The 18,473-nt window shown below is 32.1% G+C and overlaps 1 protein-coding gene across 1 annotated transcript; it reads right to left on the reverse strand.

Annotated features, from left to right (window-relative positions):
• Positions 1–1,029: 1,029 nt before the first annotated feature.
• HELRODRAFT_83286 (hypothetical protein) lies at positions 1,030–16,785 on the reverse strand (the record flags this gene model as incomplete). The annotated part of the gene is made up of 3 exons (XM_009023335.1): positions 1,030–1,283; positions 1,523–1,719; positions 16,568–16,785. 3 exons carry the CDS (start codon positions 16,783–16,785, stop codon positions 1,030–1,032), a joined length of 669 nt encoding a protein of 222 aa, XP_009021583.1.
• Between the last annotated feature and the right edge of the window lie 1,688 nt (positions 16,786–18,473).

Raw genomic sequence — 18,473 nt, forward strand, 5'->3', positions numbered from 1 at the left:
TAAGGAAGTCTAAATTTTTAACGGCAATGTGCTTAAAACATTGTCAGTATATGAACTAGCTACACTACATCACATGATTTGTCAACCTAATTGAAACATTTTTTATCTTCGTCAATATCACTCAAGCTGTTATTTACTTTGTTCCTCACAATGTCTTGTTATTTTAATAATAATTAATAAAGTTATTTTTAAGAGCCGGGGCCGGGTGATTTCATCACTAAAATTGTCCTATCCTATTCATCCCGTTATCAACTTTATTGGAGGCAAGCTGGAGTAGCATCAACCAATGTTCACTTTAACTTGTGCAGGGAATCTTGTAATGCCATAAAAATAAGGAATGGGTGTGGCCGATCCGCAATAACTAAAAAAGAATACTGTAGAATAACATTTCTGATCAAAAAAAAAGTTCAAGCACTTGTAATAAAATTCCATAACACTAGTCACGATTAAAAAATGATAAATGTAATACTTTTCATGAGATTTTCTTACAAAATACATAACCTCTCGTCGATAGGGCGATGCAATAAATACTGAATGCTTGACGCAGTGAGATTGAATTGGTTCTGTTGATTTCTCAAGTACCTACGTTCGTTGTGGAATCATACAATTCAAGCAAGTTGGGCAGTAGATGTTTCTAATTTGTATCATATACTTTCTTTTTTGAAATATTCAAATCTGTGCAGTTAACACTAGCCAGTTCCATTGCACAACGTTTTTGCTCATACATATTTAAATTTTAAAATTAGCTACAAATGTTTTTCAAAAGAGAAATAATTGCATGTGCCTTTCCAGTGTGATGATAACATTTTCTGACACTGGATTATTTCACTTAAGCAACTTACATCAATTTATAACATTTCATCAAAATTGCTCTTACTTTAATACGCTTAAAATGTGTTGCAAAACACTCAACAAATAAATTATAAAATTGAATGTAAAAAATACATTACTGCAACATACTGTACAAGAAGTATAATATTAAAACTGATTAATGATAAGATGATGATGAAGATATCTGATTGTAATTGTTCAACAACAGCTGCCATAGCCACCACAGTGGTCCTGCTTCAAAGCTGCTGTTTCCCTCACTTTGATTGGTTGACAAAGAGCCAAATTTGTCCCTTCCTTGACACCATCCCAGTCGTCTGACAATAAATATTCTCCCTTGTGCACCTTGGCGTATATTTCTCGAGCTATTGTGCAGAACACCTCCTCTACATTGTTGCCTGTGACAGCAGATGTTTCAAAAAAGTGAAAACCATTATTGGATGCAAAGGATCGACCTGCAGTATTATATTACAATTATTTTTTTCAATTTTGCTTGAAAATGATGATGAAAATAAAACTAGAATCGCTTGAATAGTTTAGTTAGTGATAAAAAGTAATTTTAAATTGAACAGTTCAACAAAATTTGAGTATCAGGTATATGACTTTCCTGAAATTAACTAATGATTAGTAACATGAGTTCATTGTAAATATATATAGACGACAACATAGAACAAGAAAGTATGGGCAAACGAACCTTCTTTGAAGGACACCTGTCTTTCAGACTCAACATCTGATTTGTGACCAACAACCACATAGACAGCTTTGTGTGGTACGATGGTCAACCTTGATTCTTCCAACCAGCCTTCCAAATGCTCAAATGTCTTCCTCCTTGTTATGTCGTACACCAGCAACACTCCAACAGAATCTCTGTAATACGACCTGGTTATCGATCTGTTTCAGTTCATTTATAACTTTACATCAACAAAACAAGCTAGGTGTTGCAAATATTAGCAACTATATTCATTTTTACATAAATAAATTCCAGTTAAAGATTTTGTAGTGTGTATATTCAATTGTTTATAATGAATGGGTGAATTAATAATGGTAACTTTTAAATTTCTTCAATTAATTTTCTCAACTTTTAAATAACTTAGTAGTATTATTAAGATACAAAAAAATGTTTATACATTGTTCACCGGTTGCTATCAAAGTCTCAGGCTAAGCAATGAGTTGTAATGGAAGATTTAAACTGTAAAAACCAAAATGAACAGTTTAGTAGTGCTGCAAAGTTTTGTTAGGAATAGAAAGAAAAATTGCAAAGAGAAGACCATTCCAGAAGAATAAATAAAATGAGTCTGAACCTAGATACCAACCAACCAACTTATACATTTTGCAAAAGATATCGTGAAAATACAGGGGAACATCTGTTTAATGCAAGGCAGGTGTACTATACACATGTTATTAGAAATTTTATATTGTATAATCATATAACATACAACAATAACCGTTAAGTCTGTTTAATGTTAACAACTAACAACTAGAACGTCCATCATGCCTTATTTATTATTTACAATAATTTACAATAATTAAAAACTAAAAACTATTACGTTTTATGTTAAGGTGAATACATAAGATGAATTGCTTCATAAATTTTTTATGGTCAACCTGCCTAATAATTATTTTTTTAATAAGGAGCAAATAAAATTTCATTAGTTTGCTTTTGTTGGTTCATGTACGGTTTTATAAATAAATAAAAAAATTATCGCGTATAAACTTTACAACCCTGTTTACGAAACATTTTGTTGATCACTTATACATCAATAAGCAGATTCCTATTTTAAATGAAAAATTAGAAAAGGCTGTTGTTGATGAAAGATTGAAGAAAAATATGGAATCGAAGGTCTTGTCTTGTGAAACATGTCAGGGATATCGCTATTGGAGATTAAAAGTAGTGGCTGAACGGTTCTAGGACAAATACCCCCGGACAAAAACCCTCCGGACAATTGCCCCCGAGCACAATACCCCCGGACAATTAACCCCTGACCAAAATACCCCCGGACAAATACCCCTCCCCCTGAGAAAAATACCCCCCGAACAATTACCCCCCGGACAAATACCCCCCGGGCTAAACCATCATAAAAACTCTAAGAACAAATGAATTATAATTTCTAATTCATTAGAGCAAATTGAGCTGTTGTTAATTTTCTTTCTAATGCAAAAAAATTAGCGTTTAATGTTTTTTCAATGACAATAGTTATTCCTTATCTTTTAGAATACATATTTTTGTTGTCTGTGAACTTAACTCAATTTTGTCAAAATTTTTTGTTGGGAATCATAATCATTATTATTTTGTTATAAATTTGATTTCAATTACACGTAATAATGGCATCGTTGATTGAATTTGTAAATTCAAATAGAGGAAAATTAAAAGTGCTTTTCGAAGGTTTTATTTGTGTTAAACAGAAAGATTAGCAAACGTTGTCGTATCATATGAATGCGAAAAAATGAAAAACATTAGTTTGTCCAAGGCTAAACTTAAACTTTGTGGTCATGAGCTTGTGGAACAAGTGAACGTACATTCTCATGCTCCAGATCCAGCGAGAAATGAAGTTTTAACCTGTGCACAACAATGTAAGGTATTAGCAAAAGAAACATTTGAATCAACACAACAAATCGTTGCTAGATGCGTTTCAGTAATAAATGATAATGCTAAAGCTAAATTGCCAACTGTTCAACATATACGACGTAATATAAGACGTCTCCGTCAAGTTGTTAGCAATCCGATAGCTTTACCATTGATCTGGCTGATGTTGAAATTCCAGATTGTTATAAATTTACTCGTGATGGGCAAAATTTCCTTTTGCATGATTCTGGACGAGAAAATAGTAATCGAATGTTTATTTTTGGAACTGATGATAACAGTACATTTGTCCGGGAGGTAATTGTCCTGGGGGTATTTTGCTCAGGGGATAATTGCCCGCAGGGTATTTTGATCGGGAGGTATTTGTCCGGGGGGTATTTTTCCTGTTACCGCAATACATACAGCGATTTGTTTCTTGCTGGAAGAACGCACCCACCCATGCTGACAACATGGCGTGTTTTAAATCTCGGAATTAAGACTTTATTTTTTTTTTAAACTAATAAATCAATTTAAACTTAAAAAATTAAATTTAAATCAAATAATTTTGTTTAATCATAATGTTTTTAATTACATATAAAATTAGAACACATTATTTTTACATGAACGAACATGAATAAATAAAATAAATAAAAAAATACTTGACTTCAATTGGATAAAATATAACAATTTTGTGTTAACTTGAGCATCATGGTTATTTCCTATACCCGTTCACAGTTACTCAGTTTCTGCCAGCTTAGTAAAGCATTCATTCCAAGATGTACTCGCAATAATCTATTCAGGTTCAAAATTTGGCGACCTAAATCAGAACGTAATACTCCATCATGTGTCTCTACCATCAGAAACTCACAACAAATTAATTTTGGTCTTTTGAACACTCGCTCAGCAACTCGTAAAGCTGCACTCATTTATGATTCAATGCGGGATCATCATCTGGATGTGTTGTGTTTAACTGAGACATGGATTGCATCTGATGACCCTGATGTAATCAAGTTTGATATTGCTCCACCTGGCTTCTCAGTTATTCATCAGCACAGAGGTTCAAATGATGATAAGAAAGGGGGTAGCATCGCTATCATCTACCGTGACTATATAGAGTGTTCAAAAATTACCTCTTTCTCAACAACCAGTTTTGAACTACTTGCTGTCAAATTCCATTACATTCAAACACTAGTTCATATTTTCATCATTTACAGGCCTCCTGGCCCTATAACATCTGAATTTCTGGATGATTTCAATAATTTAATTAAAAGTGTCACATCAACAAATGTCAGATTCATAGTGTGTGGTGATTTTAATGCTCCTTCTCCTCAAGCATCTGTAAATGCCGAACTGTTGGAGATATTAGATGAGTTTAATCTAATGCAATCTAATGTTTAATCTAATGTTTAATCTTGTTCGCCTACACATGATAAGGGCAATATCCTTGACCTGTTGATAACACCCAAAGAACATTCAATCATCGTTTCGGCAGTCAATGTCTACCCATTCTGATCACAGCCTCATCACCACTTCCATCTGCACTCCTCGACTCAACATTACATCCAATAAGGCTGCGTTTAGAATTCTCAAAAAAGTAAGGTGGTCAAAATTTAATGATGATCTACTCTCCTCATCAATTTTAGAATGTGATAAACAAACTACTAATCAATATGCAACTCACATTAATTCAATAGTTACCCAGACACTTGACAAACATGCTCCATTAAAAACAAGGGTTTTCCGCAAAAACCTAGATTCTTCTAACTTCATATCAAATGATGCCCGTAATGCAAAAAGACATAGGCGTAAAATGGAACGTATTTACTTGAACAACAAAACAACAATCAACAAACTAAACTATGATAATGCAAAAAGTATGGCCAGAGAATTGATCCTTAAGTCCAGAGTGGATTCGTTGAGAAATGAACTCAATAAATCAATCAACCCGCGTGTCACTTGGCGCAACCTCAATAAACTTCTACACAGGAATCACAATAACCTTTCTCTCAACAATTCTAACATATCATCACTGGTCATTAACTTCAATGATTATTTCATTAATAAAATCAATAACATTCACATAAATATTGAACAACAATTATTGGTTTCATCAGGTGATGCTGATTCAGATAATATTTCTGCTTCAGCTTGCAATAGTCTTCGCTTTGATCTCTTTGATGATGTCACACCTAATGAGATCAAAAGCATTATCAATTCCTCTTGCAACAAAACATCACCAGTGGACCCTTTCCCAGATCAAGTGTTAACAAACTGCATCAATACCCTATCAACTGCCATTTCCATCTTAACCAATCTCTCATTTCATAGCCAGTTTTCTGACAGCTTCAAAACTGCAAAGGTTCGGTTCTTCCACTCATAAAAAAACCTAATTTAGATAGATCAGATCCATCAAACTACAGACCGATATCAAATTTATCAACCATTTCCAAAATTATTGAAAGGGCAGCACTAAAAAGGTTACAGCCTTACATATCACAACATCCAAATTTTACGCCTCTCCAATCAGCTTATCGTAAATATCACTCCACGGAGACGGCTCTGTTGCACATACTCGATCATGTGTTCAACTCCTGCAATTCTTGCTGGGTTGGACTTGTCGGCAGCCCTTGATACTATCAGTCATAACATATTATTAAAACGTCTAAACATTGTTTTTTGTGTGGATGGATCTGCCTTGTCCTGGCTCTCATCCTACCTGTCTGGTCGTAGTCATTTTGTCAAAATATTAGAATATGTATCACCTACAATTCAACTACAATATGGTGTACCCCAGGGCTCGGTTTTGGGTCCTCTTCTTTTTACGTTATATATCTCGTCAATTCACGAGATTATCAACAGATTCAACGTATCCTACCATCAATATGCTGATGATACACAACTTATCTCATTGAATAATGATATTTCATCAAACGTGAATGCCATCACTACGTGCATTGCTGCCATGGAAAGGTTGTTTCTTCTCAATAATCTTCAATTCAACTCAAAAAAAACAGAGGTTATCACATTAGGCTCATTCCACACAAACAACAAGTTACAAGACCTGACATCAATCAGGATTGGTAATAGTGATATCCCTGCGACACTTTACAGACACTCGGTGTTGTTCTTGACAAGAAACTAACTGTTTCTAATCATATTTCATCTATTATTGCAATTATCATATCAAGGAAATACGTCATATCAGACAGTTTTTATCAGTCGATCTGGCCGGAAATCTGGCGCCTTGTTTGATATTGTCCAAACTTGATTATTGTAATTCAATAATGTTTGGCATATCTCAGAAACAGGAAACACGTCTCCAGAGGCTGATGAATCGGGCAGCCAGAGTTGTACTAAGTATTGAGACACCACCAAATCGACTAATATCTGCAACATCTAATTTAAAAAACCTTCATTGGCTTCCATTTCATCACCGTATCCAGTATAAAATCGCTATCATCGTTTTCAAGTTGTTGTCATCACATTCACTGTTGTATCTTGATTGTCTTCTTCATCTGAATAAGAATAATCAATATCTTCACTCCGCCAAAGCACCAACACTTCTTCAACATATTTCTTCAACCAACTTTGGGAAAAGAGCATTTCGTCATGCTGCTTCAAGTGTTTGAAATTCTTTGCCTCCGAATATTAGAAAATTTAGCTCCCTCTGTGGATTTAAATCTAATTTAAAAACTTATTATTTTAATCTTGCTCTGAATTGACAATAGTTTTTATATGTTGCTTCTAATTAACCTTTTAATTATAATATTATGATTACAATTTTTTTAATGCTATTGAACTCATATTACCATGATTACCATGGTCAATTGTTGTTATTATTATTAATTTTATTATTGTCTTTGCTATTGAATTCATACTACCATGGTCAATTAATTTCTTAGTTCCGAGGGCGTCTCAGTCGCTTGCATTGGCGCTTTATAAATGATATTTATTATTATTATTTATTATTACCGGCTGAACACATACGCTTTAGCGATATGTATGGATATATATACGATATAGAGTGTGGAATAGAGTTGAATCGAAGTTTTAAGTGAATGAACGTTATTAAATCGTAGTTTCTGAACGTTATTAATTGTAATTTTGAACGTTAATAATAGTAGTTTCGAACGTTAATAATTGCAGTTTTGTACGGATTTGAAAGGCAGTTTTGAACGTTGTTGAATCGATTTTTGAACGAAATGAACATAAAATGACATTAAATATTATGAATTATTAAGTATAAGTTATGAATTGATGATTTCTGTTAGTTTATCATAATAAATTATGTTTCGAAAATAATCAGCTTGTTTTGTATTGAATTAGAAAGAACCTGACAGAACATTTTTAAAATTTTTGATTTCAAAAAATTTACAAATAGGTGTCGTTAACAAAAAAATTGCCAATCAAAACATATCATCTTTATGGTTAGGCTTGCTCAATCGTCGTCGTAATTTTTATGATTTCTGGAGAAGAAACTTACAAACACTGCTTGAGTTAAAAAATTATAATGAAATTTCATTCATCGATACGTGCGCGTCTACCAAGAACATGTGGAAATTTAAGCTGCTTTTTTTCACGCCATCATTCCTGATAAGACGACTGAACATTCTTCAACAATCTCTGTTGCGACTTGAGATATTCATATTTCAAAATGTGGCTGTTGTATACCGCCTGTTCTAGTCAATGTTTTTCTGTCTCAATGGCAGTTATGCGTAAAACATTTGGTAAGTACTATATTGATTCATGTTGTAGGGGCATTTATTACTTTTTTGATAAAGGTGAAGGTAACAAGTTACTATTTATTCTTACGAGGGAATTGAAGTACCATTAGATAAACAATCAATGTTGTCATAAATTATGAATATGATGAACAAAATATTATTAATGTTAAAAATTCAATGGAGATTTTGATAAAAACTGAAGAAGTGCAACAAAGGTTAAATCTTGTTGACCCGAATGTAATTACGTTTGCCAGATCAGAAAGATCATGCCACGAATTTTTAAACAATAACTACGCTTAAAGCAAATTGTTGCATACATTTATTGCCCATATAATTATTGTAGATCACTCAAATTGCAAAGAGAATCACCTAGCCCATCTGATTCAATAGTCGTGTATACGTAGGAAAAGCCACCGTCACATGTCATAACTGATTGCATTAGATAAAAGTAGAGGTAAAGTGTATTAGTAAGGCAGTTAATACTAATAAAGATAAATTAACTGAATTTGAAAATTTGGATAATGTACAAGGTGAACTGAAAACCTTGAAAAACGGCATGAAAAAATCATTTGCCAGCATTGTTAGACGTGAGGTCAAAAAAATGTTGATGCTATAAAGGATGAAGCCAAGACTGTGCAAAAAAACGTTGAATAATGTTAATCTGATGAAGGAAAGCGAAACCAACGTAATTTTGTTTCGTTTGGAGGAGAGTGATAAGGATCGGGCTAATGTTATGAAAATTTTGAAACTTGTTCAGACTGAGAAAGATGTAAAATCTGGCCTGACCGATGTTGATAAGTTTTGGTAATATTAAAATGAAAGATAGCATCATGAAGAATGTTTTCAAAATAAATTCACTAGATGATTTTAACCAGATTGGAATAAGTCATGATTTGACAGTGAAGCAAAGAGAAGAATTGAAAATGTTGGTGAAGGAAGCAAAAATTTGTCAACTCCTCCAATGACAATATAGTGCAAAAAAAGCAACATGATGCAAATATATTCAAATGACGTTTCAGCTAAAGCTAGATCTGAATCTCTGGGTGTTGATAATGTGGGTAGAGACACAGTTTTTGACGTAATTAAAAAACTCGGAAAAGAACTACTTGTTTCAGATAGTGATAGATTTATATAACACGTCAACAGGACCATTGTGCATAGTTTCATATTCTTATATAAATGATTCATATATTCATATATATTCATATATTTATATTCTTATTATAGATTCATATATTCATATTCTTATATTCATATTCTTGATTCATCAACGCATTAAATATGAAATTGCTGTCATTTATTTTAAAAAGAACTAAAGACATTTTTATTTTCTGTGAAATTATAAAATTTTCCACTTTGATTTTCGTTTCATGAAAAGTCACATATAACATTTTGTTTTGTTTTGTTTTTAAGAGAACGCTTATGAAATTGTTTAATTAGCGCTTAATAAATGTTTCTTAATAATAATAAAGATAATAATAAAACACTCAGCACATCTCAGCCATCATATCTTCACAAACTCATTTGCCTTCGCTCATCTGTTAATCGATCCTACACATTTTTAAAACCAACACAGCACCGGTTTCAAATTCGAAATCGAGTTCTTTTTTAAAAGCACGGCTAAAGTGGGATTAAGATTTTAATTATATTTTCATCTTCATCGTCATTTCTGAGTGAACGTTTGTACACAAGGTTCTGCTGTAAGTAGAGGAAGTTTCAAAACGACAAACGAGCATCTCCCACGTTTTTTTTTTAATTTAGAAAAAATGGCTTTTTTTATGTTTAAATTTTTTTCTGACTTTTGTCTATTTAAAATGGCTCATTGGTCTTTTTGTTTGCCAGTTCAAACTTGAAATAAAATTAGAAATAGAGCGTTGTTGTATCGAACGACATACCCCATCGACGTTTCGGTCTTGTGTTTATTTAAATTTTTTAATTGAGTTCGGTCTTTGGTCGAGAATAACTTAATAGCTACAACTAGTTTTCGCCATTTGGTCTTAACTAAAAGACCGGTTCGGGAGGGCAAAGCTTCCAGGACGGGTCACCTGGAGGTGACCCAAACGTCTCTTGCAAGCGAAATGACGAGGAAAAATAACAAAAGAGCAAGAGAAGCATCACTTGACCTTTTGAATGAAGATGAGGAAATATTTCCTCGAAGTTCAGTATATTATGTCATAGAGGCTGAAAAGGATGCAAATGTAAATACCTTAACTTGTTTCAGAATTGAAAAAGAAATTCACAGATTGGTGGGTGAAGTCGATAATATAAAAATTGGCAGAAACAAAATAATAATTAAAGTAAAGGATGCCAAACAGGGCATAAAATTACAAAAATTAAACAGAATTCATACAGAAAAACTTAAATGTTCACCACACGGGTCCTTAAACTACTCAAAAGGAGTAATCAAAACAAAAATGTTTAAAAATTGTTCAAATGAAGAAATAATCTCAGAACTAAAAAGTCAAGGTGTTGTGGAAGCAAAAAACATAGAGATAAAAAAGGGAGAACAACTAGTAAAAACAAATACGTATATACTTACATTTCAAACTCACATCAGTCCTAAATCAATAATAGTGTGTTATGAAAAAATTCAGGTTAATGCATTTATTCCAAATCCTATGAGATGCACAAAATGTCAATTGTACGGACACCATAAAAACATATGCAATAATAAAAAAATAATATGTAGCAACTGTGGGGAAGATGGTCACGAACACACACGGGAAAAACCATGTAAAAAAGAATCAAAATGCTATCATTGCAAAGGCAAACATCCAACTTATGACAAGTCATGTAAAATATACCAACAACAAAAAGAAATAATTAAAACAAAAATAGAAAATAAAATAACAGAAGCAATACAGATAGTTAAAAAAACGAATCAACAAAAGTCATATGCAGACATAACTAAAAGTAATACCCAAAAAATAGACAAGAGCATAACATGCGACATCCTGGCAGCTGAACCACTGACAAAATTTAAAAAAATCTCAACATCAACATCAAAAGAAGATATAAATAACACTTCACAAACATTAAATAAAGATGTAAGGGAAATGGAAGTTTTTTATGTAAGAGATGAGACTGAAGAGGCATGCTGGAATTTAACTAAGATAAACGGAGAGGCCAGCCAATATGGCAAACATCAATAATGTAAATGAAAATAATATAACAAATAAAACCAACATAAAAATCTTACAGTGGAATATAAGAGGTCTTCAAAGCAACATTCCAGAACTAAAAATACTCAAACAAATATCAACCTCAAATCATTTGCCTGCAGGAAACAAAGTTGAATACAGGAAAACAAATAAATCTAAAAAACTATGTAGCCTACTCTAAAGTAGCCGGCCCAACTCATTCTAATCCATCAGGAGGAGTGATAATATATGTTAATAATAAATTAACCCAATCAGAAATAAAGACCCATCAATATAATCATTTAATAGCAGTAAAAATAACCACAAACAAATCAATAACCATATGTAATGTGTACATTCCCCCAAAAACACTGATGAAAACCGATGAAATCTTGCAAGTGCTGGAAAGATTACCAAAGCCTTTAATCCTCCTTGGGGACTTCAATGCCCACAATCGGTTATGGGGCGGCAAACAAACAAACCCACAAGGCAAATGCTTAGAAGAGTTGTTAATTCGAAGTAATATATGTATAATAAAGCCCAATGGATCAACATATTATCACAAACAGACAAACACGCTCTCAACGATTGATTTGACATTTACTTCTCTAAGCATCCAGGAGGACGTAAGTTTAAAGATAGACGATGACTTGCATGGCAGTGACCATTTCCCAATAACAATAGAAATTAATAAAACACAGAATGCACCAATAACAAAAAGATTAAATTACAACAAAACAAACTGGGGAAAATTAAAAAAAAACAGCCTCTCAATTTGCTATGTGGAATGAAATAAATGAAGCATCTATAGAAAGATGGACCAAAACAATAATGATGATAATAGAGCAGACAACACCAAAAATAAATAATAAAAACAATAAAATGATAAATCCCTGGTTTAACAGTGAGTGTAAAGCAGCAATAAAAAATAAATTAAAACACTTAAAAATATTTACAAATAATCCAATACATACTAACTTAATAGAATATAAAAAGGCCAAGGCAATAGCAAGAAGAACAGTAAGGCAGGAAAAAAAGCAGTGTTGGAACAGATTCATAAGTAATATGAAATCAAATACACCAATGATACACATATGGGAAATGGTCAAGAAACTTAAAAGTAAAAGCACAGAAAGCCGTACAAGCCATATAATTTTCCAGAACAAAACATATGAAACAGATGAAGAGATAGCAAATATACTGGCCAATCAATTCAAAAATAAATCTCAGATATCCAATCATAGTAAAGAATTCAGAGAACTCAAAAAAGAACAAGAAAAAATGGCCCTCAATTTTGAATCTAACAACAATGAAAGCCACAATCAACCAATCACCAAAAAAGAAATGATGGACGAAATAGAAAACAGTATAAGAAAACGACATAACATTCCAACGAATATGCAAGAAGTAGTTCTTAACCAAATGAACATACAGAATTTAATAAAATTTCTGATTGAAACTGATTTATTTCATAAAATTTAAGAAGAAGAACGTTCTTACTAACTAAATAAAATTGAAAGAAGTGGGCGTGAAGATAGCCAATTTGTGCTGAAACGCCGGAAAATATAAACAAACAAACAAACAAACAAAAATCATGTTAATCATCACCATCACCTTCGTCTGCCGTCATCATTGCAACTGAATCAACCAGTCAATAAATTAGCTCTCGCCAATAAAGGCTTTTCATATTGCTCACCATCTATATGGAACAGTTTTCCACTAGTTATCGGTCAACGGTATAAATTAATAAAAATAGTAAGTGAAATTGTGTAGTAGTCATTTAGTTAAAATGGTAACCAAGGGACGCTTAAACACACCAAATGTTAAAGTACTCAAATTTTTTGGATCATTGCAATTTGTAAAATTATATCAAATTAAATGGCTATAAAGACTATGAAGAATTTTGCAAATTACTAATACATATTTTGTTTAGTTCTAGATTGTAATGGGTATGAGAAACAATGGAAACGCCACATAGATCATCTGTTGAGTCGGAACAAAGATTGCAAAACTTAACAGGAAAGAAACTTATCATACTATAACACAACCTGTGATACTGGAGAACCTGTAAAACCAAACGGGTCAGCTCAACATAGGAGATCAACAACAACCTGAAGTTTTGGTACAACAACAACCTGAAGTCATAGAACAACACCATTAGTGGTCAAGAACCCAGTTGCCAAGTCAACATTAAGACGTTCAACTTGAGCTATCAAAGAAATTCCACGACAGTATAGATAGCTGAAAGGTTGGGTTTTGAATTAAAGAGAGAGGAAGGTAAGTATTGAAATGATATATGACAATTAATATCTATTAATTTTGTAATAAAAGTGGGTATAAAAATTGGTTTTGGTTTAATAAATTGTGAAACAATAATTTTAGAAAAATTTTCCGTTTTTTCCATTTCCATTGCAATTTACAATGTTGGAGTTATTATAATAAAAATTTAACTCCTAATGATTGAATAAAATTTATTTGGAAAAAAATTTTTTAAATTTTAAGAAACACTTTAACATAGTACATGTAACGATAATAACAAATTTTTGATATCTGTTATTATATATATATTCACTGGACCATACTCCATATATATTTTGGTATGAACAACGTATGATGACAGACTCTATGTCGTTGCCGTTAAACGTTTATAAACATTTTGCATAACATGTCTTCTTGTTTGTACTAGACTTTACAGTTTACACAGAATGCCACTGCAAAATTATACATTTTTAAACATTTATAATGTCATCTATAACTATACAATTTCGTGTTTATACAAGCAAATTCCGTACGCATGTGCATGTACTTTTGCTGCTACCTAAACTAAAAGGCAAATATTTCACATGCATGCAAGCTTGCTGTTCTTATCAACTTTTGTGTTTTTCTTTTTAATATGTGTACAACTGGCACAGATGAATGTGTATAATTATAATATAATATTTAGGTTGGTTGGTATGGCAAGGTTCAGTTTTATATAAATTAGTATCTTTTGTTTTGTTGTATAGACAGTATCGTTGTATCTATCAAAAAACAATGTGACAATAATAATACAATTATAATAGTAATTAAGGCAATCCTTGAGTTTCAGACATACAACGTTAAAATTTGTTTACATTTACGATTGTTTACATCACTATCTCCAATAGAGAGTTACAAAAGCCCCTCATACTAATATGCAGAAAGTTGATTGAGATTAAAATAGAAGAAAGAAGAATTTTAAAACGTTTATTTCGTATTTTAAAATGTTAACATAGTAATATAGTGATTAAATAAATATATTAAAATTTATTAAAATAAATTAATTAAAATAGGTTTAATTAGATTTTCATAATTTTTTCATTTTTTACTTTTTTCTAAAATTTCAAACAAGTAACACGTATTGATATATCTATGCATGTATTTCCTTTTCCAACGTTTTTGTGTCCTCGTAGTTGTTTTAATAAAACTTGAATATATCAAAAAACCAAGGTTAGATTAATTTTATAATTTATAATTGTTTAAGCATTAAATTATAATCACTTATAATAACGAGTAATATATGTTATAATATTTATAAAAACATTAGGTTAGATTAATGTTAAAATTTTATCCTTAAATTATAAATCAATATGTTTTAATTTTAATATTTAGAAAGCATTACGATGGCTGACAACGTGACATTCACTGACCTGGTCGTGCGTTTAACGAAAAATAAACGCGTGACAAGGCAGTGGCTCAGATTTCACGGACTAATCTACCGTGAAATGTGCTGGGATAATTGTGGTTGCGAAATGGCAGAGGTAACTTGTAATTTAAAAAAGGATGGAGTTGTCTGGCGTTGTCAATAATTTGTCAAAAATAAATCAAGGTTACATAAATTATATATTTCAAGTATTTTTTATTTATTAGTTTAAATGTTAATTAATACTTATAAATTATTCAAAAAAGATGCAGCATCAGGAAAGACTCGTTCTTTGAAAGAAGTCACATAAGACTTAGCCTGATTGTCCGCATGGTTTATTTCTGGGTGCTAAAAATGTCCATCAGTTCGACATGTCACGAACTGAAACTGTGTGAAAGAACAGTCATCGATTGGTTCAATTTTTGTTGTGACATTTGTCTGTTTAAATGCGTACAGCAAATTGACCAGGTAGGTTAAAAGTCTAGGGGTTTGTCAACAATTTAATAAAAATTGAAATTATATTACAATGCTCAAAAAATTATTCCTAAATTAACCAGATAGGTGGCCCTGGCACAATTGTTGAGATTGATGAGTCCAAATTAATGAAAGCGAAATACAAGAGGGGGAGAAATGTGGGTGCCAATGAAGGTTTGATTTTTGGAGGAATCCAACGTGGTACAAAGCTTTGTTTTGTGGAAGAAGTCGTGGCCCAAGATTCACAAGCGTTGTTGCCGCTGATACAAAAGTGGATTGCTCCTGGCACAACCATCGTGTCAGATGAGTGTCGGGCCTATAGCCAGCTGGGAAATATGGGCTACACTCATTTGACAGTCAACCATTCCCAAAATTTTGTTGACCCAGTGACAGGAGCACACATCCAAAACGTTCAATCCATGTGGGCACGATTCAAAGCCAGATTCAAAGCTATGTACGGTACATCGACGTCCCTCAGGCACACTTACTTGACAGAATTTCTGTGGCGCGAATGGTACGGCAACCTACCGTTTGGTAATATTATTAGGCACATACACCAAAAACACAATATTTGTTAAATAATTTGAATTATTATTAATTAATTATTATTATTAATTTTATATTGATTATATGTGGCTCAGTGTTTTATTTACTAAATTTCACAATTTTTGTTTTACTTCGTATAAAAATAAAAATTTCTTCATTTTTTGTCATTTATTTTATATGTTATCCAAGAAATTTTAAACAATTTAAAAGGTTTAATTTACTAAATTATACGTACAAATTATTATAAAAATATATCAACAAATTATAATTAAATAAATCTATCTATACATGCTTCTATTTTAATCTCAATGCACTTTTCGAATTTCAGTAGAGGGAGCTTATTTTACTCTATATTAGAGATAGTGAATGTAAACAAACAAGTAGGTCTGAAACTCAAGGTTTGCCATAATTATCTTCACGTTTCTTTTATTTATTCAAAATTATTTATAGATGCAGAAAAAAATTCAGACAACAGTTAGCCAGTTACTCTCCTACAACTAGTGGAGGTCTAGATCCTGCTAGCTGGCAATCATCCATCCCGGCAATCATTTTTTTATAATGCTTATTCATGATTATTATTACAGCATGCACACACACAATCGTGCACACACAAATTATTAACTAACGATTTAACCTGAATCTTTCCTGACCGGCAGTATCCCAGATTTGTAGCTTTACTCTGACGTTAGGTTTGATATCAACCAAACGAGCGAAAAAATCCACCCCCATGGTGGGTTCACAAGAATCATCAAATATGCCTTCCGTGAAGTATCTCAACAAACTAGATTTGCCTACCATGCTATCTCCTACTAAAATTAAACGAAACTGGTAATCAAAAATGTGCTCTTCCATTATATTTTTATTTGAAGACTTCAGAACTTTAACGGCAAAATAAGCGTGAAACGAAATATAGTTTACTTTTAGACGGGGATGGAACAAACAATTATTAAAAAATTAGAGACAATCATTGATTAAATAAGAAAAAGTCTAATCAGTATCAATGGCAAAAATTGAAAAATAATAATATATATATATATATATTTATAATATATATTTCACAATATTCTATAAATTCTACCGAATGTTTGGCGTTAATATGTTTGTAGTTCGTTTTTTCGATTTTTCTCACTTAAGTTTTTTGAAGAACGTTTATCAATCAATCAATCAATCAATTAGCTTATAAAGCGCTATTTCCGCGATGTTCAACAGCGCTCCTCCATGAATTTTGAAAACAGATGGGTCTTGAGATCCGCTCTGAACTTCGCAAGCGATGGAGAAATAGTTAGAGAAGTAGGCAGAGAGTTCCAGAGAAAAGGACCAGAAAAAGCAAAAGCAGTTTAGTTTATTAAAATTCAAAATAAACTTATTTTCTGAATTCATGCTGCAAATAAGGCCATATTACGATTCCGAATGAATCATCATCAGTGCGGTTGATGTTTATATATGGAAATATTGACTTTGTCAAAATGAACTTAGATGGAAATTAGGTATCAGGTTTCTTTATTGGCTGGTCATCTACTTTGGTCTCCTTTTCTTCATCGATAGCATCATATTCTTCTTTGTCACCATTTACAATGCTAGTTTTTATTACTTCTTTGTTTTCATTGTTGGTTAAGCGCCGGGTTGGGAGTGAGGTTGTCATTTTTTGTTGTATATTTATTTTTGGTTTATTGATGTCGATTAGGACTGCTTCTGCAATTTTAAGATGCGTGTATTTGGTGTTCTGGTATATTACTTTGATGTTGCTGTCGAGGATTTCACGGCTAATAGTGATTGAGTGTGTTGAGTCCAAATGAGATTTTATAGCACCACTCTGTTTATGCATCGTAAGCCTTCTAGTCAGTGAGATAGTAGTAATCCCGATATATGAGTCATGTTGACGTGCACAGCCGTCAATGGGGCAATTAAATTCATATATTACGTGATTACGCTTTAACACAGAGTTATATCTAGGACTACAGTTGTTTTTCAGTATTAGGTGAGACGTCTTTTTATTGTTGTAATAAATTCGGAGTTTAACTTTATATTTGGGTTGGTTGGTGTGACATTTTTATTGATGATATGTTTAAGAATAGCTCTGTGTTAAAGCAACTACACGCATCTTAAAATTGCAGAAGCAGTCCTAATTGACATCAATAAACCAAAAATAAATATACAACAAAAAATGACAGCATCTTAAAATTGCAGAAATATTAAAAAGTTTTCAAACTATTTTTAAAACTATGAAATATTTTATTTCGGGGGAGTTGAACACCGAAACCCCCCAGGGTGTGTACAATAAATAAAATTTAAATATATTGAAAAATATTATTAAATAAAAGTAATTAAATGTAAACTGATATGTAGAAACAAAAAATGCTAAGGGCGTGGTTGATCAGTTGTAGATGAGAATTTTTCCTCACTGCCGTTTTAAATGTTGCAAATGTATAAAATAAATAATAATTTGATTTTAACGTCTAGCGCTTTTCAAGTCTTTATGAGGATGGTGGAGGAAAATGAACACTATGTTCGGATCCAATTTATTTTATTTCACTTGAAAA

This window comes from Helobdella robusta (assembly GCF_000326865.2).
Source record: "Helobdella robusta unplaced genomic scaffold HELROscaffold_36, whole genome shotgun sequence".
In the NCBI taxonomy this organism is placed as follows: domain Eukaryota; kingdom Metazoa; phylum Annelida; class Clitellata; order Rhynchobdellida; family Glossiphoniidae; genus Helobdella; species Helobdella robusta.